We start from the raw sequence: 27,863 nt of genomic DNA on the forward strand, positions 1-27,863 counted from the left end.
TGGTGCAATCTCGGCTCACTGCAAGCTCTGCCTCCCGGGTTCATGCCATTCTCCTGCCTCAGCCTCCCAAGTAGCTGGGACTACAGGCACCCGCCACCACGCCGGCTAATTTTTTGCATTTCTATTAGAGATGGGGTTTCACCGTGTTAGCCAGTATGGTCTCGATCTCCTGACCTCGTGATCCGCCCGCCTCGGCCTCCCAAAGTGCTGGGATTACAGGCGTGAGCCACTGTGCCCCACCTGCATTTTCTTATAACCTGCAGAAGGAGGCTGTGTAGACTTAAATATACTAAAAGCAATCTGAAAAGCAACTATTTCATATTGGTTTTATTTAAATTTTACAGAAACCTGATCAGAGTTAAGTATGTAATTATAAGTACAGTAACAATTTCTACAAAAATGCACATACAATGCCAGAACTCCTTAAAAGCAACTAATATCGTATTTGTGTTTTGCATAAAACATGCATTAATATGTTGGCCAAAATCAATCTCTACAAGAAGAGACAGTTCAATACAGTCGATAAGAAAACTAGTTGTGAACAACAGGTAAAAAAAGAAGTTTCCAGTTAATGTGAAAGAAGGAATAGTACCTTTCATAAAACAAGCCCTTCAGTGCTGAGTTAACTGATCGGTACTATTGTGCTGCATGTAATGTAACGCATCACCTCCAAGACTTGGTCCTGATCGGTCATAGGAAGTAAGGGATTTCTGGTAGTTACATCAGATATTTGAGAAGATTAAAAGTTTTCCGGACACGATGGTATACTAATAGTGCAACCTTGCAAAAAGGGTTCAAAACATTCTCAGACTTGGAAGAGTTCCCCAGCTTGATAAAGAACCTCAAAGACACCCCGAGCCTTTGAACGGAGCCCTCTGCACAAGGCCAGCTCAGGGCTCACCAGCATGTCCTGTGGCCACAAGACCTTCCAGCTCCACATACCACCCTTCGTGAGGATCTGGAATTAGGAGCCTGAGTGCCAAAGAACATGGTTGTGCCATTTCTCTGAGGCTTTGACTTTTTATAAGGCCTAGTTCATCTCGTCCAGGGATTGGGCACTCGAATGAATACACAGATGCTGGACACATAAGGAGTATTAATATACATGGTGGCCCCACAGCCTGAAATGCTTTTATTAACATACATCAAGGTGTGTCTCCGACTGTCAGGAAAGATCTTGTTCCTCCAGAGGGAGAGAGAACCTGAGGGTTCTCTATGTATCACAAGGCATTTCCTACATAGACTGAGGGGTGTTAAAGAGGTCTCATATCAACTGAAAGGACTTCCCCTCAAATGTGGGGCTCTGTATAACCTTCCATGAGGATCTTCAAAAAAAAAGATCTCATAGTCGTTAGGGAAGTGGCGGTGGACATTAACATTATATACACAAAACTCATCATTTGTGCAGCCTCGGGCCTTGTTTGGAATCTCTTCCACAGTCTGTCTCTTCCAAAACAGGGCTCTTTGCCCTGCTTATTACAAGTAAGCTAAGTCAGGATCTGTTTTCTTTAGCAGATTCAAAGGGGAAAAATAATTTATTGGGATTCTAATAACATTTTCATAACAGAATATCAAAATAGGTCCACTTTTGATATATGCTTATGAATATCCCTGATAATATCAAGAAATCCAGAGGACTTCGTAAACCACCAAGATTTCACAGGGGTGAGACCCGGTCTGTTTTCTAGGCAGCAGAGAAGGGACTAGTATACTGGCAAATGTTCTCCAGGAAGCCCTGTGAGCACTACAGTACTGAAATTCTAATTCTAGTGCCAGTAGAATCATGAACGAAAATTTCACTTGAACTGTATTAGTAAAATTCATAACAAAGGTTTGCTTCCTCAACCCTGTCATCTGTTAATCTCTCCGCCTGTGACAGACATCCAGACCAGAAAACCATCAGTCCTGGCTACTCTGGAGGTTGGGCCTAGAGAAAACAAGCCCCAAGATCCTTTCTAAGCTATGACCAAACCTCAGAAAACAGGGATGTGAAAGAAGGAGCAGACCAGGCTTGAGGAAGCTTTGACCCAAGGCACCACGATCATAGGGGCGAGGGGACCTGTAGAGGTTGTAGGTGACGGGAAGAGAGCCTTCCGTGATGCCTGCAGAGGAGGTTCTGGAAGGCAACAGCTCTGTGGCAAAACACACACATCTGGGAGTGAAATAACACATCATTAAACAAGACATGAATTTGCTTTCTCAAAATCAAACTTTTAAAAACTATGCAAATAACCCTGGGTGCACTGGAGTAGGAGTACACTGGAGAAGTCTGTGGAATGAGCTGCATTAGCTGAGTCACAGAGGACGCTGGCTGTGAAGTCAGCATCCACACTGTGGCTACTGCAGCTAAAGAGAATAAGGGAGCGCGAGGCCTCTCCAAACAGAGGAGGACGGAAAGGGGCCAAATGTGAACCACACCTCTTTTATTCCAAGAATGGGAAGTGCATTTTCATTGGCCTGAATGAGAAAGCTTTATACTCCACTCTAGCTGCAGTAATACTGCATCCCGTCCACTCTTCTTCTCTTTTTTGACTGAAACTCTTCGAAGAACTGCTGAATGTCCTCTCTCTTAACAACCTGTTGATGAAAAGCAAAGATTATGAAAGAGAACTAAGTAACAGAATCGCAATACGAGGCCATAGCATTCACAAACAAGTCAAATGATACTGCTAAGAATTATGTTAATGTGCAGTTAATGATAGCATCTCCATTTTCTTTTTTTTTTTTTTTTTTGAGATGGAGTGTCACTCTGTCACGCAGGCTGGAGTGCAGTGGCATGATCTTGGCTCACTGCAACCTCCGCCTCCTGGACAAATAATAAGACAAAGGGAAATAAGACAAAGGGAAAATACAAATAAAAAAGCAAACTGGTCTAGGTGCAGTGGTTCATGCCTGTAATCCCAGCACTTTGGGAGGCCGAGGCGAATGGATTGCTGGGGGCCAGGAGTTCAAGAACCAGCCTGGACAACATGGCGATACCCCGTCTCTATTAAAAACACAAAAATCAGCAGGGCATGGTGGCAGGGGCCTGTAATCCCTGCTACTCAGGAGGTTGAGGCAGGAGAATTGTTGTACCCGGGAGGCGGAGGCCGCAGTGAGCCGAGATCGTGCCACTACACTCCAGCCTGGGCGACAGAGTGAGACTCCATCTCAAACAAAACAAAACAAAACAAAACAAAACAAAACAAAACAAAACAAAACAAAAAGCCAACTGGACAACCTGACAGTCCCTGCCCACCCCAACAGCGAGTCTGCACCAATGGATCCAATCGAAAGCTGTCTAATGCCATCACAGAAACAGGTTTGTTTATTTATTTTTTGAGACAGGGTCTCCCTCTGCCACCCAGACTGGAGTGGAGTGGTGCAATCACAGTTCACTGCAGCCTCGACCTCCTTGACTCAAGCGAACCTCCCGCCTCAGCCTCCCAAGGAGCTGGGACTACAGAGTGCACGCCATGCCTGGATAATTTTTTTTTTTGAGACAGAGTCTTGCTCTGTCGCCCAGGCTGGAGTGCAGTGGCGTGATCTCGGCTCACTGCAAGCTCCACCTCCCGGGTTCACACCATTCTCCTGCCTCAGCCTCCTGAGTAGCTGGGACTACAGGCGCCCGCCACCAAGCCCGGCTAATTTTTTTTTTTCTATCTTTAGTAGAGACGGGGTTTCACCGTTAGCCGGGATGGTCTCAATCTCCTGACTTCATGATCCACCCGCCTCGGCCTCCCAAAGTGCTGGGATTATAGGCGTGAGCCACCGCACCCGGCCTATGCCTGGCTAATTTTTAAATTTTGTGTAGATACGAGGTCTCACTATATTATCCATGCTGGTCTGAAACTTCTGAGCTCAAGTGATCCTCCCGCTTCCTCCCAGAATGCTGGGATTACAGGTGTGAGCCATGACACTCAGCATGTTTATTTTTTAATAAGGTAACACATGCTTATGGTTAGGAAAGAAGGACAGTGAGACAAGGAGAATGAAGGAAAGAGAAAGAAAAATAGAGCACGTGAATGAATTTGAGCAAAAAGGGAAAGAGATAAAGAGAAAGTAAGAAAGAGGGGTATAAAGTGAAAACTTCCCTCTCATTCCCTAGTAAGTGCAGCTAACATACTCAAAATAGCAACTTGGAATAATGCTAACTTGGAATAATTTTCTCAGACCAGTAGCTGATACACCAGTTTTATAAGCACCAACAATAATACTGCTGCTCAACCGGTGAGGAATCCGAACCCCTAACAGATTCAGGATGCAGAGGCTGAACACATCCTGAAATGAGTGCAGCTCAAAATTCTAATATACTTAGCTAAATGGCACGGGAATTTACACTTAACAAAATGCTAATAAATAGGATACTTGCAAGTTGCAAAATGAAGGATCTGTCCCTACCCTAGATTACAAACATTAGCCACAGAAAGCCTGTAAGTAAAAGGAAGTATCTCTAGCAAGGATACTGCAGGAGGAGACCTAACAACACACAAATGAGACTGTGCAGCTTTTGGTTTCTGGGTATCCTCAAATGGTCACAGCTAACGTGCAGAGTAGAAATGCTAGTGAATAAACACTTGGGTTCAATAACAAATCAGTTTTTTAATTTATTTCAGAAAATTTATAGTTTCTAAGTTTATTAATTATTATTGCTTTTTAGAGACAGGGTCTCGCTCTGTCACCCAGGCTGGAGTACAGAAGTGTGATTATAACTCATTGGAGCCTCAAATTCCTGGGCTCAAGCGATCCTCCGATCTCAGCCTCCCAAGTAGCTGGGACCACAGGCACACGTCACCATGCCTGCCTAATTTTTTTTTGTAGAGGCAGGGTCTCATCATCTTGCCCAGGCTAGTCTTGAATTCCTGGGCTCAAGCAATCCTCACACCTTAGCTTCCCAAAGTGCTGGGATTCCAGGCATGAGACACTGCGCCCAATCTAAGTGGTTTTTTTTTTTGTTTTTTGTTTTTGTTTTGTTAGATACAAACATTAAAAGGCAGTCCATCATCTAAGAACAGCTAGAACTTATTAACATTATCCCTATGGACAAATACAACCAAAGCAGATAAGCTTTATGGCAACCTGAGGTTTTGTTTCTTTTTCTGTGAAGATCTGGTTAGTAATGTCATGGAACAAACAACAAAAATACCACATTTTTCTGACCTTTTAAATTATCTGGTCAGATAAAAAATTCTCTCCTAAAGACTCCTAATGAGTGACGCTAGTGATAACAAGGACCCGGATGCTGAAGAGACCTGTGAAGACTTTGAGTAAAAGTCTCCAATGTGCATGAAAAAGAACATGCCTAACTTTTTTCTTTTATGTAATTTTAAGTATATGTTTGTGATAAAATTAATAAAGAAAACCAACCACAAAAGAGTGGAGGTGCAACAGCACCAGCATCAAGAGGGCATGCCTGCACACTATTTGAAACACCTCGAATGTCCATTGACAGTTCAGAGGTTACCACACTGAGGCAGAGTGCCCCATTACACCCATGAACATTCTTAGTTCTAGCACCAAAGAAGCTTGAGTCTGTATTAACCAGAGGATAGTCTCTGCAACAGAAACAAGAATAACTACATTAAGTTTTAAGAACTGTAGGGAAGGCCAGGCGTGGTGGCTCATGCCTGTAATCCCAGCACTTTGGGAGGCCAAGGCTGGCGGATCACGAGGTCAGGAAATGGAGACCATCCTGGCTAACACAGTGAAACCCCATCTCTACTAAAAATACAAAAAATTAGCCTGGCGTGGTGGCAGGCGCCTGTAGTCCAGCTACTTGGGAGGCTGAGGCAGGAGAATGGCATGAACCTGGGAGGCAGAGGTTGCAGTGAGCCGAGATCATGCCACTGCCCTCCAACCTAGGCGACAGAGCAAGACTCCGTCTCAAAAAAAAAAAAAATAAATAAAAAGAACTGTAAGGAGGTGGGAATTGTTCCCAGTGATAGTGATGAACAGTCTCTAAAAACTGAGAAAACCATTTAGGAGAAGGCTCTTTTAACCTTACAATTCATTTTGCAGAAAGGCAGCAGGCAGCACTGTGACCCTGTCCAGAAATTCAGGCAGTTAAATGTTCTTCCCACATTTATGACAAAGAAAAAAACGACCTAGCCTTTTGCGGGTGGTGGCGAGTGTGGAGAGGACTCCATGAAGGCCTCGGGCACACTGAGAGTACAAGGTGGTGGGTTGCTACCACACACCGCCCCTCTACCGCATGCGAATCTTTGCGCCTAATCATGTCGTCGCCAAATCCCGCTTCTGGTACTTCCTATCTCAGTTAAAGAAGATGAAGAAATCTTCAGGGGAGATTGTCTACTGTGGGCAGGTGTTTGAGAAGTCCCCACTGCGGGTCAAGAACTTTGGCATCTGGCTGAGCTATGACTCCCGGAGCGACACCCACAACATATACCGGGAATACCAGGACCTGACCACCACGGGCGCTGTTACCCAGTGCTACTGAGACATCTACGGGCGCCCGGGCCATTCCATCGAGATCCTGAAGGTGGAGGAGATCGCAGCCAGCAAGTGCCGCCGGCCAGCCGGCTGGCCATCAAGCAGTTCCACGACTCCAAGATCAAGTTTCCCACTGCCCCACCGAGTCCTGCCCATCAGCACAAGCCACGCTTCACCACCAAGAGGCCCAAAACCTTCTTCTAGGGGCAGGGCCCTCGCCTGGGTGTGCCCCAAATAAACTTAGGAACGCCCCCCACCCCAAAAAAGAAAAAAAGGAAAAAACGACCTAAAGTAGGAAGACAGAGATGACATCTAAGAAAGCAGGGCTCAAGCCAGCCTCCCGAGTAGCTGGAACTACAGGTACAAGCCACCATGCCCAGTTCTTTTTTTTTTTTTTGAGATGGAGTCTTGCTCTTCACCCAGGCTGGAGTGCCTAATCATGTCGTCACAATCTTGGCTCACTGCAACCTCCACCATCCAGGTTCAAGCGATTCTCCTGCCTCAGCCTCGGAGTAGCTGGGATTACAGGCACCTGCCCTCATACCCAGCTAATTTGTGTATTTTTGTAGAGACAAGGTTTCACCATGTCGGCCAGGCTGGTCTTGAACTCCTGACCTCAGGTGATCCACCGACCTCAGCCTCCTAAAGTGCTAGGATTAAGGCGTGAGCCACTGCACCCGGCCACCATGCCCAGTTTCTAGTCTAAACTATGGAACTTAGAATTCCAGGAAATGGGTCTGGTGTTAATTTTTCCTGCCCAGTCATTTTCCCCTCCCCCTCCCAAAGATCCATGCTTCAAGGTCAGGATCAGCAGAATCAGTACTGCGGATTCCTTCCAATGACCTTCTGCTAAGCTACAAGTACTCTCTCAGAGGCTGTGGGACTGCGCCCTCCCATCATTCCTCCCGGCTTAGCTGGGGTTGGCAAGGACTCCCAATGTAACTCTGATGTTTCACTACCTCTTATTCATTTCCCTTAGCCTGCCAATTTGCTCAAAACAGTCCCTGAATTCAACTCTCAAGTACCCACTTAAGTCGCAGTCATTTTTTTTTTTTTTGAGATAGGGTCTTGCTCTGTCGCCCAGGCTGGAGTGCAGTGGTGCGATCTCGGCTCAGTACAACCTCCGCCTCCTGGGTTCGAGTGAGTCTCCTGCCTTAGCCTCCCGAGTAGCTGGGACTACAGGTGCCCGTCACCACGCCCAGCTAATTTTTGTATTTTTAGTAGAGATGGGGTTTCACCATATTGGCCAGGCTGGTCTTGAACTCCTGACCTTGTGATCCACCCACCTCGGCCTCCCAAAGTACTGGGATTACAGGTGTGAGCCACCGCACCCTGCCAATCACAGTCATTTTTAATCATCAAAGGAAATAAACCCTTCATTCAAAACTTACAGGGCTATGATTAGAATTCTTTAACTCAACATACCGTGCCTTCATCAGCAAATCTCTTGAGATAGTCTTTAAGTTCAGTCTTCAAATCATTGTATTCTAAATCAAAACCACAAAAGTATTTAAGTTTAGATAAACCATTTGCTTTCAAAAACAAAATATTCTTTGCCATTGACACCTGAGTCTGTAGTATAAATAAAAATTTTAAGTGAAAGCTGCATAGAAGCTCATTCTCAAATTATCTGTACTTCCACCATGTTGATAAGAGACCCTTTTTCATTAAAAAATAAAAAGCAAAATTTTTTAAAAAGCACAAAAAGCAGAGATATCCTAATCCCATAAAGATTAAGAATTTTTAAAAGGGCTTCCTATTTCTCTGGAATTCTGGTAGCTGAAATAATCTTGGACTTGTTGAATATTTAATTTAATTTAATTTATATTTTGAGATGGAGTCTCACTCTGTCACCCAGGCTGGAATACAGTGGCACGATCTCGGCTCTCTGCAACCTCCGCCTCCCGAGTAGCTGGGACTACAGGCACGTGCCACCATGCCTGGCTACTTTTTTGTACTTTTAGTAGAGACAGGGTTTCACCACGTCAGCCAGGCTGGTCTTGAACTCCTGACCTCAGGTGATCCACCTGCCTTGGCCTCCCAAAATGCTGGGATTACAGGCGTGAGCCATCGCGCCCAGCCCAAACAAACTGACTCACTTAACAGTTTATATTATGTACAAGGCACCTTGAGGGCTACAAATATCTTTTAGGTGCATCCTCTATCCTTGAAAAGTTTTTACTCTAATAAAGGCAAAAAGAAATTAATAGTTATAAATAAAAGACAAGGCCAGGTGCAGTGGATTGCACCTGTAATCCCAGCACTTTGGGAGGCTGAGGCAGGTGGATCACCTCAGCTCAGTTCGAGACCAGCCTGGGTGACATGGTGAAACTCTGACTCTACTAAAAATACAAAAATTAGTGGAGACCAGGCATGGTGGCTCATGCCTGTAATCCCAGTACTTTGGGAGGCCAAGGCAGGTAGATCACCTGAGGTCAGAAGTTCGAAACCAGCTTAGCCAACATGGTGAAACCTTGTCTCTACTAAAAATACAAAGTAAATTAGCCAAGCATGGTGGCGGGTGCCTGTAATCCCAGCTACTTGGGAGGCTGAGGCAGGAGAATCACTTGAACCCGGGAGGCAGAGGTTGCAGTGAGCAGAGATCACGCCACTGCACTCCAGCCTGGGTGACAGAGTGAGACTCCATCTCAAAAAAAAAAAAATTAGGGGGGCACAGTGGCATGCATCTGTGGTCGCAGCTACTTGAGAGGCTGAGGCAGGAGAATCACTTGAGCCTGGGTAGCAGAGGTTGCAGTGAGCCGAGAATGCATCATTGCACTCCAGCCTGGGCAACAGAGCAAGACCCTGTCTCAAAATAAATAAATAAATAATAAAAGACAGAAATGACTGATGCCATAAAAGGCACATAAAAGTGGTGGCGGCCGGGCGCGGTGGCTCAAGCCTGTAATCCCAGCACTTTGGGAGGCCGAGGCGGGTGGATCACGAGGTCAGGAGTTCGAGACCATCCTGGCTAACACGGTGAAACCCCGTCTCTACTAAAAATACAAAAAATTAGCCGGATGTGTTGGCGGGCGCCTGTAGTCCCAGCTACTCGGGAGGCTGAGGCAGGAGAATGGCGTGAACCCGGGAGGCGGAGCTTGCAGTGAGCTGAGATCGCGCCACTGCACTCCAGCCTGGGGGACAGAGCAAGACTCCGTCTCAAAAAAAAAAAAAAAAAAAAAAAGTGGTGGCATCCAAGTGGAAATGGCTGGGATAGAAACCACTGAAATGTTTGGCCTGCTGCATCTGGGTGGTGGGGGGGGATGTAAAAGCCTTCAGTCAAGGGTTTAGGGGTATTTTCTCCTCTAGTGGTTTCCTGTGAACCACTGAAGCAACCTCAAGAACTGTCAAAATGGTGACATGCCTTGCTCAAAAACATGACACATAATGTCCAAAAAATTGTTTCAATGGATGGAAAATTTGCATTCATCCATCTACCCTTAATCAGAATAGCATATGTTGTGGTTTCTCAAGCATGTAATTATTCTAGCATGTAACTCTGATTCAATGGTAAAAGCAGCTGAATACCCACCATATGAAAATCAAGCAATGGTTTACAATTCAAAATTTTAATTTTTTGTATTAGATTAAAAATACATGTGTTTACTGCCCCCTTTATATTTTTTTACATAGTGAAGGAAACTGAATTTTCACACACACACAGTATTTACCACAAATGAGTTCCACTTGCTGGACTCTATTCATGCTGCTAAGGGTATCCATTAGGGGATCGCTCCTGTCAGTAGCCTGGGCAATCTTGCCTTTGTTTTCATAAGCCAGAACTGTGTCGTATTCATCTGTCAGGAACAAGACATCTAGATCTCCATACATTTTCTTTAAGAAAAAAAAAAAAAAAAGAAAGTTTCCCCATTAGAACTGTTTATCACTCTCAGAAAGTCAATTTCATGAGAATCACTAAAAATGTAATTTTTTAATATTAAGACCTAGAAAAACTGGAGCCTCTTAACACAGAATTGCTAGAAGGATTTATTCTTTTTGCCTAAATTTCTTTCAGAAATCTCCCAATTTCCCAGATGTCATATGGTCTATGGGATCTTTATTTAAAAACTATTGATTTACTGTAACTTTCTTTTTTTTTTTTGAGATGGAGTTTCACTCTTGTTGCCCAGGCTGGACTGCAATGGCACGATCTCGACTCATTGCAACCTCCGCCTTCCAGGTTCAAGTGATTCTCCTGCCTTGGGCTCCCAAGGAGCCGGGATTACAGGCATGTGCTACCACGCCCAGCTAATTTTGTATTTTTAGTACAGACAAGATTTCACCATGTTGGTCAGGCTGGTCTCGAACTCCTGACCTCAGGTGATCACCTAACTTGGCTTCCCAGAGTGCTAGGATTACAGGCGTGAGCCAAAGCGCCTGGCCAATTGACTGTAACTTTCAACCAGTGTTTCCAAGCAACTTTTTGATATAACAAAGATAAGTAAACTAAAATCAAAATAAGTAAATTTAAAATACTGCATAATTATCCATTTCTTCCACAAATATTCCAACTGTAAGTACTATGTCATAAATTTGCTTAATGTAAAAATTTTGAGGGTCTCCTAAACATTAATTCTGTAAATATATTGTTCAGGTGTTCTTTTTATTTTCCTTTCTTCCTCTGGTATAAAAATTGAATTTTTTCCCCAGGTGTTCTTATTTTGGGGCACCAGTACACAAAACATGCTAACACTGAACTCAATCAGATACTTTACCATACAGTCTTGGCAGGTACACAACTTGCTACGCCAGTTCAGGGGCCAATAGGTGGCAGTGTCTTTCTTTATAAACTGCTTAGCTTTAAGCTCCTGAAGTTTGCAGCCAGATTTTGATTCTGCGTTGAGGCTTTCATTCTTAAACACTGTCTGAAATAAAATTAAGTTTTGAAGCATGTTTTTTAAACTACCATAGTTTTCGCAGTTTAGATTTTGTAAAGAGATTTATTTAGGCAAAGGATAAAATTGAAATCCAAAGCCATAAGTTTACAGAATTAATTCTGCTTCAGTTTTCTTTTTTTTTTTTTTGAGACGGAATCTCGTTCTGTCGCCCAGGCTAGAGTGCAGTGGCATGATCTCGGATCACTGTAACCTCCGCCTCCCGGGTTCAAGCAATTCTCCTGCCTCAGCCTCCTGAGTAGCTGGGATTACAGGCACGTGCCACCATGCCCGGCTAGTTTTTGTAATTTTAGTAGAGATGAGGTTTAACCATGTTGCCAAGGCTGGTCTCAAACCCGTGACCTCAGATGATCTGCCACCTCAGCCTCCCAAAGTGCTGGGATTACGGGCATGAGCCACTGCGCCTGGCCCAGTCTTATTTCTTGATGGCTCGTACTTCACACATTACCTGGAGATCAGATTCAGAACTAGAGCCGGCACATGGTTCACTGTTCTGCTCTACTTTAACCTCCCGAACATCATCCTTTCCCTGTTCTGGAACATCCTCTTTGAGGGTACTATCTTGATGCTCTCCATTTTCAGGTTTGATAACTTCCTGATCACCTAGTCCATCAATGTTCCGCACCAATCCATCATCCTCAGTGGATATTTTGGTTACTGTGGGTTCAAAGAAAAAGAAAAACACACACACATATATCCACTGACCTAACAGACAATAAAATCCCAACAGACAATAAAATCACTTATTCTATTATTATTATTATTTTTTTTTTACAGACAGAGTCTCACTCTGTCGCCCACGCTGGAGTGCAGTGGCGTGGTCTTGACTCACTGCAACCTCTGTCTCCCAGGTTCAAGCAATTCTCATGCCTCAGCCACCCAAGTAGCTGGGACTACAGGTGTGTGCCACCATGACTGGCTAATTTTTTGTATTTTTAGTAGAGACGGGGTTTTGCCATGTTGGCCAGGCTGGTCTCGAACTCCTGATGTCAGGCGATCTGCCTGCCTCAGCCTCCCAAAGTGCTGGGATTACAGGTGTGAGCCACCACATCAGGCATAAAATAGCTTTTGCTTTTTTTTTTTTTTTTTTTTTGAGATGGAGTTTCGCTCTTGTTGCCCAGGCTGGAGTGCAATGGTGTGATCCTGGCTCACTGCAACCTCCACCTCCTGGGTTCAGGCAATTCTCCTGCCTCAGCCCCCTGAGTAGCTGGGATTACAGGCATGCGCCACCATGCCTGGCTATTTTTTATTTTTAGTAGAGACAGGGTTTCTCCATGTTGGTCAGGCTGGTCTTGAACTCCTGACCTCAGGTGATTCACCTGCCTCGGCCTCCCAAAGTGCTGGGATTACAGGCGTGAGCCACCACATCTGACCTAAAACCGCTTTTTCTGATATTAAAATATTTCAGAATCTGGAAAAAGAGATTAGTCCACCGTAGTCTCCGAAATACTGAGAAAGAAAATACCAACACTTCTTTAGGTTATGTCTGCCTAACTCAAATAGTTCAAATAATGAAACAGTTTATTTGAAAATATCAATCACTGCTTAAGCACTTTACACATAAAGGAGAAAATATTGTACTGTACTTGTTAGAGACAGAATAATACAAGAAGCAGGAGGAAGAGACTGAATCATAAACACAGACAGAAGGGTAATTTTTTAAAAACAGCTTTTCTTTATGGGAGGAAGAAATAAAAAAATGATGGGTGTAGTGGCAGATATACTCTTAGACAGAGAAGAGAAACAATAGGGGAGCTCACATTGGATGCCAGCATTTCAACATAATAGGAGATGAAGCCATCTGCTGATGCGAGAGGAAATGAACGGAGAGGCAGGAGATCAATTTAAAAAACCCAATTAAGCTGGGTATGGTGGCTCACACCTGTAATCACAGCACTCTAGGAGGCCAAGGTGGGTGGATCACCTGAGGTCAGGAGTTTGAGACCAGCCTGGCCAACATGGTGAAACCCCTTCTCCACTAAAAATAGAAGAATTCGCTAGGCATGCTGGCGCATGCCTGTAATCCCAGCTACTTGGGAGGCTGAGGCAGGAGAACTGCCTGAACCCAGGAGGCATAGGTTACAGTGAGCAGAGATTGTGCCACTGCACTCCAGCCTGGGCAACAGAGCAAGATTCCGTCTTTAAAAAAAAAAAAACCCAACGAATGAGAACTACACATAGATAGGTTCAGCATCTGTGGACAGTGAGAGAGATCACTGGAAAGGGTATGAACAGAAAGGGAGCAGCACTTAAGAACTCTGAGGCAAACTGGCTGGGAGTGGTGGGCTCATGCCTGTAATCCCAGCACTTTGGGAGACCGAGGCGGGCGGATCACTTGACATCAGGAGTTTGAGACCAGCCTGGCCAACATGGTAAAGCCTTGTCTCTACTAAAAATACAAAAATTTGCCAGGTGTGGTAGCATGTGCTTGTAGTCCCAGCTACTCTGGAAGCCGCGTCACAAGAATCACTTGAACCCAGGAGGCGAGGTTGAGGTGAGCCGAGATAGCACCACTGTACTCCAGCCTGGATAACACAGTGAGACTCTGTCTCAAAAAAAAAAAAAAGACAGAAAAACAAAAGAACTCTAAGGCAAATCTAAAGTGTAGGATGAGATCGGAGGTATGGCTATGCTGCTCGTGGTTTGTATGCTGAATTGGTCTCTAAAGATGAGAAGGGCAAGAAATTATGCAGCCTAAGCAGCAGATACTACGAGTAACTGCCACCTTAAAAATAAATTAAGAAACATATACAGCATTACCAATAAGATAGTTAATGCCTCAGGACCGTTCATTAATTAGTTGTTTTGATTTAATTTCTTAGTGTATAATAAAAGCACCAGATAGGCTGGGCATGGTGGCTCATGCCTGTAATCCCAGCACTCTCAGAAGCCAAAATGAGTGGATCACTTGAGCTCAGGAGTTCAAGACCAGCCTGGGCAACATGGAGAAACATTGTCTCTATAGAAAATACAAAATTAGCGGGGCATGGTAGTGTGTGCCTGTAGTTCATTTTTATAAGAGCACTAATCCCATTCATGAGGGCTCTGACTTATAAAAGAGGCCCAAGCGAGCTTGTTTGCCCCTTTTAACAGGTACAGACACATAGAAGAATCCGTCTATGAGGAATGCGCCCTCAACCAAACACCGACTCTGCGCATCTGAATTTTGGACTTCCCAGTCTCCAGAACTGTGAGAAATATGTCTATTGTTTATAAATTACCCAGCCTAAGGTATTTTGTTCTAGCACCCCAGACAGACTAAGACACCACCTCCTCTCCAACCGATACCATGTGTTATAATTACCAACTTATTTCAGTTCTATTTATCTTTCAAAATCCCATTCAAAAAATGCCTCCTCCATTTTCTCTAACTCTGGTCTCATCAATACTCTGCATCATATCATTTAAGTATAAATTTGTTTTTGGTAGTATCCCAACAAATCTATGCACCTTGTGGAGAAAGAACACATACTATTTTTTTTTTTTTTTTTTTTTGAGGATGGAGTCTTGTTCTGTTGCCCAGGCTGGAGTGCAGTGGCATGATCTCGGCTCACTGCAACCTTTACCTCCTGGGTTTGAGCAATTCTCCTGCCTCAGCCTCTGGAGTAGCTGGGATTATAGGTAAGTGCCATGACGCCTGGCTAATTTTTGTATTTTTAGTAGAGATGGGGTTTCGCCATGTTGGCCAGGCTGGTCTCGAACTCCTGACCTCAGGTGATCCACCTGTCTTGGCCTCCCAAAGTGCTGGGATTACAGGCATGAGCCACTATGCCCGGCCAGAACATAACTATTTTATAACCACAGAACCCAATTAAAAATAGTTGCTAAAAATTCTGAATTGAACATACAAATTTCACAAGCACAAGTTTGTGGCACACCAACTTCACAAAGATACCTACCTGCCAATTGTGCAGCATAAGCCCACAAAAAAGAACAACGTTTCATGCAGGCCTGGCATACCATCTCCTGAAAATCTCCACTCTCAGGGGGAATGGCACCAAGATGCTGTGAATATAGAACACCAAAAATTTTCTTGTGATTGCCAAATTGTCCAAAATGCCCATTATTTTATAAATACTGTAATAACACACTGATCATATCATTAGAATTTATTTTTAGAAGACTAATTATAATGTAAAATATAACCTTTATCTTTTTGTGATGACAATGGTTTCAAAAGGTAGAACATTTTCCTTACCCTTCCATGGAACCAGTCTTCACAGACTACGCACTGGATCATCTCATCTGGAATCTAACAGAGAAAAGCAGTTTTTTAAGGATTACACTGAATTCGGGAACATGGAAATACCTGGCACACAGTAAAATAAGATACTAAATATTTGTTCTACATGAACTGGTGTTCCAAAGGGTTACATATGAGATAAGCACTTTATAAACAATCTCAAGGCTCTTCACATCAGTTACTTAATATCTGATTCTCACAAAACTGTGTAGACAAGGAGGGCATTCCCATTTTATACAAAACTCAGGTCCAGGCAAGTAATGTGAATGGACCAATGCAGACAGTGACAACTGGGACTTTTTACCACACCATCCGTTAATACAACACTCAGTTGTATTACTGTATAAGGATGTTCACTCCAGCCTTCTTTATAATATTAAAAAATTAGACAATGCCTTTCTGCTGCAGAAGAATCATCCTGCCAAGTACACTGAAAAGTAAATGTTATGAAAAACCTCTTGATAGATAACTCCCCTAATTTGAATAAATTAAATAATTAAATGCTGGCCCTAGGAAAATAATATACCAAAGGACATAGACCATTTTGGGGATGATTTTCTTTTATTCCCAGGCTCTCATAGCTGTTAATTAACATCCCATTGTTGTTCTGTCCTTTTCCAATTGTAGGCTTCTTAAAGGGAAAAAAAAAGCACATATTGTGGAACAGGAGGAGCTGTAACACTTTATCACATGCCTTAAAATACCCAGTTTTGGCCGGGCGTGGTGGCTCACGCCTGTAATCCCAGCACTTTGGAAGGCCAAGGTAGGCAGATCGCCTGAGGTCAGAAGTTTGAGACCATCTACTAAAAATACACAAATTAGCCGGGCATGGTGGCGAATGCCTGTAATCCCAGCTACTCAGGAGGCTGAGGCAGGAGAATCGCTTGAACCCGGGAGACAGAGGTTGCAGTGAGCTGAGATCGCGCTACTGTACTTCAGCCTGGGTGACAGAGCGAGACTCCGTCTTAAAAAAAAAGAAAACAAAAATCCAGTTTTAAGGTGTTATTTTTGTTAACTCAAAGAGACTTTCAATCTGTCCCTCTATATAATTTGGTTCAATAATTATAGTTCCAACGCAATTAGAAAGCAAGGAAGAAGGCAGAAGACTAATATCTCCAAAGACAAAAAGTACTCTTTCAAATCGGTAAATACCCAGACAAAAACACCAAACCAATCAAAACATGGGCTGAGGATATGAAAAGACAATTCAGAGAGAAGGTTATTATGGATGTCCAATGAACTTATGAAAAGATGCATAACCTCACTTATCATCAGGGAAAGAAAAAAAAATTTAAGATACTATTCTTCGGCTGGGCGCAGTGGCTCACGCCTGTAATCCCAGCACTTTGGGAGGCCGAGGCGGGTGGATCATGAGGTCAGGAGATCGAGACCATCCTGGCTAACATGGTGAAACGCTGTCTCTACTAAAATTACAAAAAATTAGCCGGGCGTAGTGGCGGGCGCCTGTAGTCCCAGCTACTCGGGAGGCTGAGGCAGGAGAATGGCATGAACCCGGGAGGCGGAACTTGCAGTGAGCCGAGATCGCGCCACTGCATTCCAGCCTGGGCGACAGAGGGAGACTCTGTCTCAGAAACAAACAAACAAAAAACCAAAAACAAACAAACAAAAAAGATACTATTCTTCATTTATCAGAATGGCAAAATTTTCAAGAACTGGTAATATGCAGGGTTGACAAAAGTGTTGGGGAAAAAACACTATCATATACTGTTGCTGGTACAACTTTTTTGGCAGATATGATCACAATTTTATTTTATTTATTATGATTATTATTTTTTGAGACAGGGTCTCGCTCTGTCACCCAGGCTGGAGTGCAGTGCCGCAATCCCTGCTTAGTGCAACCTCTGCCCCATGGGTTCAAGTGATTCTTGTGTCTCAGCCTCCCGCGTAGCCAGGACTACAGGCATAAGCCACAGTGCCCGGCCAATCACAATTTTAAATGCCACAAATACACTTTGATCCCTCAATTCTACCGATCCATTCTACATAAATACTTGGAGTATACTCAGTTGTATTACTGTATAAGGATGTTTACTCTAGGTTTATAATATTGAAAAATTACACAATGCCATTCTGCTGTAGAATAACAATTAGGTTGACTAACTTACAGCATATGAAGTTATAGGATACTCTGCAGCAGTTAGAACGGGGTAAGTGTTTTGTTGACATGAAAGAATGTCTATGATATACTGGTAAATGAGAAAAGCCAGCTGCAGAAGTGAGTGTACAGAATTTTCACTTCTGTTAATAGAAAGGAAACTACACATTGAAACACACATTCACTCAAACTCTTCTCTGTGCACAGAAAAAGGCCTAAAAATATACACACCAAAAGTGTTAACAGTGGTTATGCCTGGGAGGTAAGAGGTGCAGAAGTGAGGAAGAACTCGTTTTGAATTTTGCATATACTTCTTATTGACGTTTTTAAGAGGATGCTGTTTGTATACCCCATTTTTTCCATAAAGAGACAAAAGAAGTCAAAGGTCATTTCTTAGAAAGTGTTTGGGGGCTGGGGGAGGCAGTCAGGGAAGGAGAAGAAGGGAAGAAGCTCTGGCTTTGGGAAAGTCCTCCCCAATATTTCATTCTTATGATGTAAAAATGAAAAGAATGGTTGAGATGTGCACCAATTATAGATCCAACCCAGATTCATAAGAAAAGATAAATCTAGAGCCCTTTCACCATCCCACACTGCCTCTTGAAGAGCCAGAGGCTCGGATATGACAAGCGGTTGAGGAATCAAGGCTAGAGGGGAAACACTCCCAGGTTTAACTTCCAATTCTCTTACCTCGTCTTCAGGATCAGGATAAGGTCTCTTGCAAATGCAGTACAATCCAAAAAAGTTGTCATTGTACTTATTGCCAGAATTTACCTTTGCTTTGTCCTGAAATATAATATTGATTTCAATAATAATATGGTCTAATTTTAACTATAATTTCACACATTATAAAATTTATGCATTTAATACATTTCCACATTATTTCCCCCAAGAGGCTGATCTTTAATTTTCAAAGTAGGAAAAAAGAAACCTCACTACTACTAAAGGGATACTTTTTTCAGGATACAGGGAAAAAATAAAAATTTTTTTTTTTTGTGGTAATTAGGAGAAATTAAATACACCTATTCAATAAAATGGAGATAAAAGTCAATCATAAATATTAATTATCAACCTATGTGAACTGATATTGGCCTGGAATTTCAAGGTACTTCTTTTTTCTTTTTGATAGAGATGGGGACTCACTATGATGCCCAGGCTGGTCTGGGTTCAAGCCATTCTCCCACCTAGGCCTCCCAAAGTGTTGGGATTACAGGTGTGAGCCACCACGCCCGGGCTTATTTATTGGTTTTTCTTTTTCTTTTTCTTTTTCTTTTTGTTTTTTGAGATGGAGTCTCGCTCTGTCACCCAGGCTGGAGTGCGGTGGCACAATCTCAGGTAACTGCAACCTCCGCCTCCTAGGTTCAAGCAATTCTCCTGCCTCAGCCTCCCAAGTAGCTGGGATTACAGGCATGCACCACCATGCCCAGATAATTTTTTGTATTTTTAGTAGAGGGGGGGTTTCACCATGATGGCCAAGCTGGTTTTGAACTCCTGACCTCAAGTGATCCGCCCGCCTCAGCCTCCCAAAGTGCTAGGATTACAGGTGTGAGCCACCGTGTCCAGCCTATTTATTGTTTTTGTTTGTTTGTTTTGAGATGGAGTCTTGCTCTGTTGCCAGCTGGAGTGCATTGGTGCAATCTCAGCTCACTGCAACCTCCACCTCCTGGGTTCAAGCAATTCTCCTGTCTCAGCTTCCCAAGTAGCTGACCGAGTAGGTGACTGGGTGCCACCATGCCCAGCTAATTTTTGTATTTTTAGTAGAGACAGGGTTTCACCATGTTGGCCAGGATGGTCTCGATCTCTTCACCCTATTTATTGTTTTTAAGTCATATCCGCTACTTTAAAAGCCTCAGAGAATAAGTACAACCAATATAATTAAACCTGAATTACTTTCAAGTACATCTCTCCCCCAAACCTTTCATATTAATTACCATCTATCTTGTAGGCTCTCAACAGTTTATATAGTTTTTCTAATAAAGTAAAAAATGAAATAGCCATCTGCAAAGAATAGGCATAAGAACTTCTTTTTTTGGAAAATACCAGGTATTTGTTTTTTACCCACTCTGGCAAACATTAACCTCAGCTGCTCTAACTGCATTTATAGTTACAGTGCTTACTTACAGGAAGTAATTTGCATTCCAAATTTTTAAACTTGCTGTTTCCACAATCACAACGAAAATTTCTGAAAAAAGGAGGAAATAACAATTTTATTTTTCTTTTTACAAAAATCCAATTTAAAATTTTTTCAAGCATTCAAGCACATAATAAGACTTCACAATTCTGGAAATTAATAGGTACAAAAGCAAATATTTATATCACATACAAACACACAAGTAAAACGATGGCAGAGAAAGATAAGTGGTTTGAGTTTGTACCATATTATGTTTTTAAAGACTCTAGAAACAACTCTCTCCAATTATATAAAATAATTACGTTAAATTTCATTAGTGCTGGGTGAGGTGGCTCACACCTGTAATCCCAGCACTTTGGGAGGCCGAGGCGGGCGGATCACGAGGTCAGGAGATGGAGATCATCCTGGCTAACACGGTGAAACCCCATCTCTACTAAAAATACAAAAGATTAGCCGGTCGTGGTGGTGGGCGCCTTTAATCCCAGCTATTCGGGAGGCTGAGGCAGGAGAATGGCGTGAACCCAGGAGGCGGAGCTTGCAGTGAGCCTAGATCACATCACTGCACTCCAGCCTGGGTGACAGAGCAAGACTCCATCTCAAAAAAAAAACAACAAAATAAAATAAAAAATAAATAAATTTCATTAGTGTACAACTGCTTTGCATGAAAAAAACAAGATTAGGAAAAAGTGTAGATGGGAAAGAATCTATACTTCAAAAGCAGTTAGTAACAATCTCTGACTATGTTTACCTTTTTGTGTATAGCTCAAATAGTTTGTGACTTCCATGACATTCATAACTGCAAGCTAAACAAATTCCTGCTGGTTCTTCTCCCTCTGGGGTGCAGGTACTACAGGCATATAGTGCTTGTCTCTTTACTGAGCCCTGAAAGCCCCCAAAATGGAAAAGAGAATTAATGTAGTAGCATGGTTTACCTAATACCCACACTAGGAACTGAAAAATAATTAAAATCAGATTATCTGTGGTCAAGATCTTTCTGTAAAAACCATTAAGACTAAAAAGTTTACACAACAGAGCATCAACCAAAACACAGTTGCGTTGCATGTTTCATTTTTATACTAGTGCTTTTTTTCATGCAAGCACTTTTTTCTTTCTTCCTAATTTATTTATTTTTTGCAGAGATGAGGTCTTGCTATGTTGCCCAGGCTGGTCTCAAACTCCTGGGCTCAAGCAATTCTCTGCCTTGGCCTTCCAAAGTGCTGGGATTACAAGCATTAGCCATGACACAAGGCAGCACTTCTTTCTTTAAGTGATAGGAAGTCTGAATTTGTCAATCAGCTGTGAATAAATGGATCTGTTTAATCATTTTAATATGTGAAAACACAGGAGCATATGTATAGGTTTATGTAAGTAATATCACACTTTCATCCTGGAAAATGTTTGTAAATCCACCAAAGAAACAATCAACACATGCAAAGAATTCCTTTGATTGTTAGGAGATGCATGCTGAAGTATTTAGAGGTATAGTGTCATCATGTCTGCAACTTATTTTTAAATAGTTCAAAATTTTAAAACAGCAAATTTTAAGTAGAAAAGGAGATAAAACAAATGTGACAAAATGTTAAAAAGTGAATATGTAGGCTGGGCATGGTGGCGCATGCCTGTAATCCCAGCACTTTGGGAGGCCAAGGTGGGCAGATCACCTGAGGTCAGGAGTTCAAGACCAACCTGGTCAACGTGGTGAAAACCTCATCTCTAGAACACCCCATCTACTAAAAATACAAAAATTAGCTGGGCATGATGGCGGGCACCTGTTATCCCAGCTACTCGGGAGGCTGAGACAGGAGAATCGCTTGAACCCAGGAGGTGGAGGTTGCAGTGAGCGGAGATCATGACATTGCACTCCAGCCTGGGTGGCAAGAGTGAAATTCCATCTCAAAAAAAAAAAAAAGTGAATATGTATAATAGGTATAGTTACCTTCCTCTAGGAAGGAGGCTTCCGGGATGCCAGTAAGGTTCTATTTCTTTTTCTTTTTTTTTAAAGTTCTATTCCAGTAAGCCTTTTGCACTCCTAATGTTCTATTTGTTGATCTGGGTTGTGGGAACAAGCACACTTTCTTTTCAATCTGTGTACATGATTTGTGCAAATTTCCATATTTTTTTACCACAATTAAAAGAAAATATTAAGGAATCCATTTTATAAAGGTAACTACACTTCAAAAATAGTTTACATATAGACTTATAACTTTTTTTCCTTTTTTTTTTAAGGAAAGCAGGGGAAAAATTGTTTTAGTGGTGACCAAAGGTTTTAAAATACCTGGGGCCATGTCTGGATACCAGGTTTATTCAACAACCTAGCGCTTTGCAGTGTAAATTAACCTTGGTCAACCACGAGAACTGGTATTATGATCTCAGTTCATACCACATAATGAATGCAAGTCTCTTCCCTCATCTCCCCAGTGTTCCAATCCACCCCTCTTCTAGGTAACCGTTCTTCCTACCAATTCTCATCCTTTGTCAGTCTTCTTCCTACCCATCCTTTTCCATTTTTGTACCTCGAAGTATAGGGTGAGTCACTAAACACCACATCACACCCCCTCAAACACTTGCTCACTCACAACGTCTTCCAAATGCCAAACAGATCCTTTTCTCCTCTCTCCCCTCCCTTGCCAGAGCCACTTGCTGTTCTGTTTCCGGTCTATTTCCAGGGGAGGGGGGCAGACTGCAGATAGACATGGGTACTTGCTTCATTTTGTCAAAAAAAGAAAGAAAGAAAAAGTACTAGCTAGCACTTCTCCAACTAAACTGCAGAGGAACTAGCTGTCAAGGAGCTCACCGCAAATCCCTATGGATTTGAAAATCTCTTTAACCTGACTCTCCCATTCGGTCCCTAATAAATAAATAAATAAATAATCTTAGGATGGGAAAAGCAGGGACAAAGATGTCTGGATCTGAGAGGTCGCGGGGTGGTTTCGTGAAAAGCAGTGGTGCACCAAGAAGAGGCTGGAGAGGACGGACAGAGCAGCTGCTCCAGGGCCCTTCCTGGCGGGCCGGACAGAGTTGGAGAGAGGGGAGAGGGGGGCCCCTGCTGGACACAGGCTGAAGGGGGCCCAGGAGGTTGGGGATAAAAGGGAAGGGTGGGCTTGGGGTGAGGAAGCGGCAGACTAACGGCGGCCCCGGACCACCACTGGGGAGACGACTGCGGCAGGCGGGAATAGGGACAGCCGGGCCGGGAAGGGGAGGTTCGGCGGGAGCCAGGAGAGACGAGGCCCGGGCCGCGCGCCCACCTGCGAGTAGGAGCACTTCTCGGAGTCGCTGCCGCCCAGGACAGCGCACGCCTCATTCTCCAGCTCCTCGTCCTCCTCAAGGACGTCGACCAACGATACCACGGGCTCCAGCTCCGACTGCCGCCCAGCGGCGCCCTCGGCTCCGGCCATCCTCAACTGTCAGCCGAACAGCGGCTCGGCCCCGGCGGAGGCGGGAAAAGCGGCCGCGAGGGGCGTAGCCGGAGGAGGCGGGGCCCGAGTGCCAGGAACCAATGACAAGGAAAAAAAGCGAAGGAAGGGGGAGGAGCGACTTCCGACAAACGGATGTCACTCCTCTCCCTTCTCCCGCCTGCGCCGGCCGCGGGCTGATTTCCGTCTCCGGGTGGCGCTTCCCGGTGTCGTGTTCTGGAAGCTTAGCGGTCACCATGGAGCTGCTGGGAGAGTACGTCGGGCAGGAAGGGAAGCCGCAGAAGCTGCGGGTGTCCTGTGAGGCGCCGGGTGACGGCGACCCTTTCCAGGGCCTGTTGTCTGGCGTGGCCCAGATGAAGGACCTGGTAACGGAATTATTCGACCCCCTGGTACAGGGGGAAGTGCAGCACCGGGTGGCGGCGGCTCCAGACGAGGCCTTGGACGGTGAGCTCTGAGACGGTGCTGCAGCGACCGGAGGACGGGGCGGGCGCCCAGGGGAAATTGGCTTGGGGAGCCCGTGTAGAGTGGCAGACTTGGACAAAGTGAGCCTTGAGGAAAGAAGAATTGCATCCAAAAATTTTTGGCGGGCTAGGCGAAGTGGGGCTCACGCCTGTAATCCCAACACTTTGGGAGGGCGAGGCAGGAGGATCACTTGAGGTCAGGAGTTCCAGAACAGCCAGGGCAACATATCGAGACCCCGTTTCTATTATTATTTTTAAAATAATTTAAAAAATAAAAATTGTTGGCATTTATCACCATATTTATTTGGGCTGCTTCTACTCAAGCGTTTCCACAACTCATCACTATTTAATTTATTTCACAAAAAAAGTGTCGAATGCCTACTATTATGTGCCAAACCCTGAGCTGAGCCCTGGAGGAAGAATGAATGAGGTGAATGCGACTCAGTTCCTGCCCTTGTGAAACACAAGGGGATTAGACAGGAAGACACTCTTATTAAAAGTGAAAGTGGGCCGGGCTGGTGGCTCACGCCTGTAATCCCTGCACTTTGGGAGACTGAGGCGGGCGGATCATGGGGTCAGGAGTTCGAGACCAGCCTGGCCAATATGGCGAAACCCTGCCTCTACTAAAAATACAAAAATTAACTGAGCGTGGTGGCGCGCCCCTGTAGTCCCAGCTACTCGGGAGGCTGAGGCAGAAGAATCGCTTGAACCCTGGAGGCAGAGGGTGCAGTGAGCCGAGATTGCCCCACTGCACTCTGGCCTCGGCGACAGAACGAGACTCCGTCTCAAAAAAAAAAAAAAAAAAGTGGTTCTATGGCCCCCTGTAACTGTTGTGCAAACCCAGAGACCCTAGGAAGGCTTCAGAAAGGATAAGACTTTTGAGCTGGGTGTTGAATAAAAAGGAGTTTTATCAGGTGTCAAACTACAGACATATTTGGAAGAGTACAATCTATCGCAGAGTAGGAATGGGTTCCAAAGACTGAGACAGACTTAATTTTATCACGTATTAACTCCCAGAGACTCCCTTGCCTTTCCAGTTTTGTAGGTGCAGTTTGAAAGTAGAAACATGGGCCGGGCGCGGTGGCTCACGCTTGTAATCCCAGCACTTTGGGAGGCCGAGGCTGGCGGATCACGAGGTCAGGAGATCGAGACCACGGTGAAACCCCGTCTCTACTAAAAATACAAAAAAAAAATTAGCCGGGCGTGGTGGCGGGCGCCTGTAGTCCCAGCTACTCGGAGAGGCTGAGGCAGGAGAATGGCGTGAACCCGGGAGGCGGAGCTTGCAGTGAGCCGAGATTGCGCCACTGCACTCCAGCCTGGGCGACAGAGCGAGACTCCGTCTCAAAAAAAAAAGAAAGTAGAAACATGAAGTTTAACTGCATTATTTTTAAAAAATTGCCTGGAATGCAGAAATAGGCAGGTACTTTTTTTTTTTTTTTTTTTTTTGAGATGGATCCTCTGTTGCCCAGGCTGGATCATCACAACTTGGTCACTGCAACTCTGCCCCCGGTCAACGATCTCCTCACCTCCTACACTGGGATTACAGGCCCCCACCACTTTAGTAGAGACAGCGTTTCACTGTGTTGGCCAAGCTGGTCCTGAACTCCTGACCTCGTGATCCACCCACCTCAGCCTCCCAAAGTGCTAGGATTACAAGTTTGAGCTACCACACCCGGCCAGGCAGGTACATTTTAACCGTCCTGAGCTGAAAAACCCAAGAACTAAATATTAGAGTCAGGATTTACAATTCTGTAAGAAGGGCTTAAACTGTACTTTCCTTCCATCTTGGATGGAATATGGATGTTGGCTATAATCAAAAAGAACAACAACGAGTGTTGGCTGGAATGTGAAGAAATTGGAGACCTTGTACATTGTTGGTGGAAATGTAAAACAGTGTAACCACTGGGAAAAAGAGTTTGGTAGCTCCTCAAAAAGTTGACAAGAAGTTACCATATGACCCAGCAGTTCCACTGGTAGTCCTCCCAAGAGGACTGGAAACGTATGTTCACACAAAAACTTACACATGAATGTTCATAACAGCAGTATTTATAGTAGCTAAAATGTGGAAACAACAATTGTCTGGGCTTGGTGTTGCACCTTTAGGAGGCGGGAGGATCACGTGAACCCAAGAGTTTGAAGCTGCAGTGGGCTGCTTGCTCCACTGCACTCCAGCCTGGAGGACAGAGTGAGGCCTCATCTCTTCATCTCTAAGAATGATAATTTTAAAAAATAGAAATAATGCAAATATCCATCAACTGATGAGTGCATTAACAAAATGTGGTATATCCATACAATGGAATATTACTAGCAATAAAAAGTAATGAAGTATTAACATGTGCTACGACATGAATGAACCTTGAAAACATTATGCTAAGTGACAGCCAGACACAAAAGGGTACATGTTACATGATTTTGTTTATATGAATGTACAGAATAGGCAAATCCATAGAGATAGAGTAGACTAGTGAGCCAGGTACAGTGGTGGGCACCTGTAGTTCCAGCTACTCTAGAGGCTGAGACAGGAGGATCACTTGAACCTGGGAGTTTGAGTCTAGCTGGGCAACATAGCAAGACCCTATCGCTAATAAGGGGGAAAAAAGTAGATTAGTGGTTGCTGAAGGCTGAGGGGAATGGAAAGCAACTGCTAATGGGAATATCATTTCTCTTTGGAGTGATGAAAGTGTTCTAGGTGATGGTTGCACAAGCTAGTGAATATACTAAAAACCACTAGGCCGTACACTTTAAAAGAGTGGATTTTGGCCGGCTCCAGTGGTTCACTCCTGTAATCCCAGCACTTTGGGAGGCCGAGACGGGCGGATCACGAGGTCAGGAAAACGAGACCATCTTGGCCAACATGGTGAAAACCCGTCTCTACTAAAATACAAAAAATTAGCCGGGTGTGGTAGCGCGTGCCTGTAATCCCAGCTACTTGGGAGGCTGAGACAGAGGAATCGCTTGAACCCCGGAGGTGGAGGTTGCAGTAAGCTGAGATCGCGCCACTGCACTCCAGCCTAGCAACAGAGCAAGACTCTACCTCAAAAAAAAAAGAGTGGATTTTATGTTGAATGAACTAATATTTCCAAAGAGGAAAGTGATAGAAAATAAAGATTTTAAACACTGAAATTCTCAAAATCATTTTAATCTAAACTGTGCATGTTTTTATTAATCCCTAAAGTGAAATGGTCTCGTTATCAACCACTTTAGCTATATATATTTCTTTCAACCATAGAACGTATTGTCATACAACAAATATTTATTTTAAAAGGTGATGATGAAGATGATGCAGAAGATGAAAATAACATTGATAACAGAACTAACTTCGATGGACCATCTGCAAAATGGCCAAAAACACCGTCTTAACAATAGCCTTCATGACATTTAAAAGATGGCTGTTGTATCCTTATTGTCACACTAGGACATTTAAGGAAGACTTACGCTCTAATTTGGAAAAGCATTTGTGTTGTTCTCCTGGGACAATTTTGTCAAAGAGAAAACTGGTTTTTCTGTTTCTAGCAAACATAGTAAAGGCTTAGAAATAAAATCTGTTTTCTTGAGAAATAAATTTCAGACCCTGGAAGGAAAATAGAACACTTCATAATGTGTAAAATCCTCTAAGTTGGCAACTGAATTTTTATCATTGTTTTCTATTTTTAAAATAATCATTGATTTGTGTGATGTCTACATCTTTTAACTTCTGGTTCTGTTATAAAGAGTACATGTCACGGTTCATAGGCAGTAACATTTCAGAGAACTGACATGAACAAGTGGTGAAAATTGGGCATTAAATGTAACAGTTTTTCATAAATAGAAGGAAAATAAGGAAATAGAAATACTGAAGAGAAAGGAGAGTCCTTGAAAGAGACCCAAGGAAACCCTGAATTCATACCCACGTCAAATATACAGATATCCTGAGATGATGCCACTTGATGAATGTGCATTAATCTGATTTATCATGTACCTTAAGAGAGCCATATGGGGTATGTTTTTGTGCTGTGATATGGTATGTATACAGGTACAAATATAAGGCCTTAAGTAAACAATCTGCATTGATTACAATTTGGATATTTCCTCTCCTCCTGTAGCCATACTTTGATTTTGCTTTAAAAAGATTACTGAATCCTTTTAAAAATATATATTCCTAAAATATGTATGTGTGTGTGTTTCTTTTCTGCTCGTCA

At 43.6% G+C, this 27,863-nt stretch overlaps 2 protein-coding genes and 1 pseudogene across 4 annotated transcripts; 2 read left to right on the plus strand and 1 right to left on the minus strand.

Moving 5' to 3' along the window:
• Window positions 1-307: 307 nt before the first annotated feature.
• On the minus strand, window positions 308-23,352 carry UBR7 (ubiquitin protein ligase E3 component n-recognin 7). Of its 2 annotated transcripts, XR_009210278.1 has the most exons (12): window positions 23,057-23,352; window positions 20,560-20,693; window positions 19,802-19,862; window positions 18,371-18,466; window positions 15,523-15,576; window positions 15,224-15,329; window positions 11,773-11,981; window positions 11,145-11,294; window positions 10,101-10,263; window positions 7,855-7,916; window positions 2,419-2,577; window positions 308-2,152 (listed from the first exon to the last, which is right to left on the minus strand). XR_009210278.1 is itself a non-coding variant. In XM_032135034.2 (11 exons), the coding sequence occupies exons 1-11, from the start codon at window positions 23,204-23,206 to the stop codon at window positions 2,485-2,487; spliced, it is 1,278 nt and encodes a 425-aa protein (XP_031990925.1). In that variant the 5' UTR covers window positions 23,207-23,352; the 3' UTR covers window positions 2,407-2,484. The 2 variants fall into 2 exon arrangements, 1 of the variants encoding a protein (XP_031990925.1); XM_032135034.2 differs by lacking the exon at window positions 308-2,152 and having other exon boundaries at window positions 2,407-2,577.
• LOC116456308 (large ribosomal subunit protein eL20-like) lies at window positions 6,124-6,633 on the plus strand (annotated as a pseudogene).
• A 28-nt stretch (window positions 23,353-23,380) lies between the features above and the next one.
• Window positions 23,381-27,831, plus strand: GON7 (GON7 subunit of KEOPS complex). 2 transcript variants are annotated; one of them, XM_032135037.2, is made up of 2 exons: window positions 23,381-23,668; window positions 26,951-27,831. In XM_032135037.2, the coding sequence occupies exons 1-2, from the start codon at window positions 23,461-23,463 to the stop codon at window positions 27,043-27,045; spliced, it is 303 nt and encodes a 100-aa protein (XP_031990928.1). In that variant the 5' UTR covers window positions 23,381-23,460; the 3' UTR covers window positions 27,046-27,831. The 2 variants fall into 2 exon arrangements, with proteins under 2 accessions (XP_031990928.1, XP_058285513.1); XM_058429530.1 differs by lacking the exon at window positions 26,951-27,831 and adding an exon at window positions 24,054-24,163.
• The last annotated feature ends 32 nt before the right edge of the window (window positions 27,832-27,863 follow it).

This window comes from Hylobates moloch, unplaced genomic scaffold, assembly GCF_009828535.3.
Source record: "Hylobates moloch isolate HMO894 unplaced genomic scaffold, HMol_V3 SCAFFOLD_16, whole genome shotgun sequence".
NCBI lineage: Eukaryota > Metazoa > Chordata > Mammalia > Primates > Hylobatidae > Hylobates > Hylobates moloch.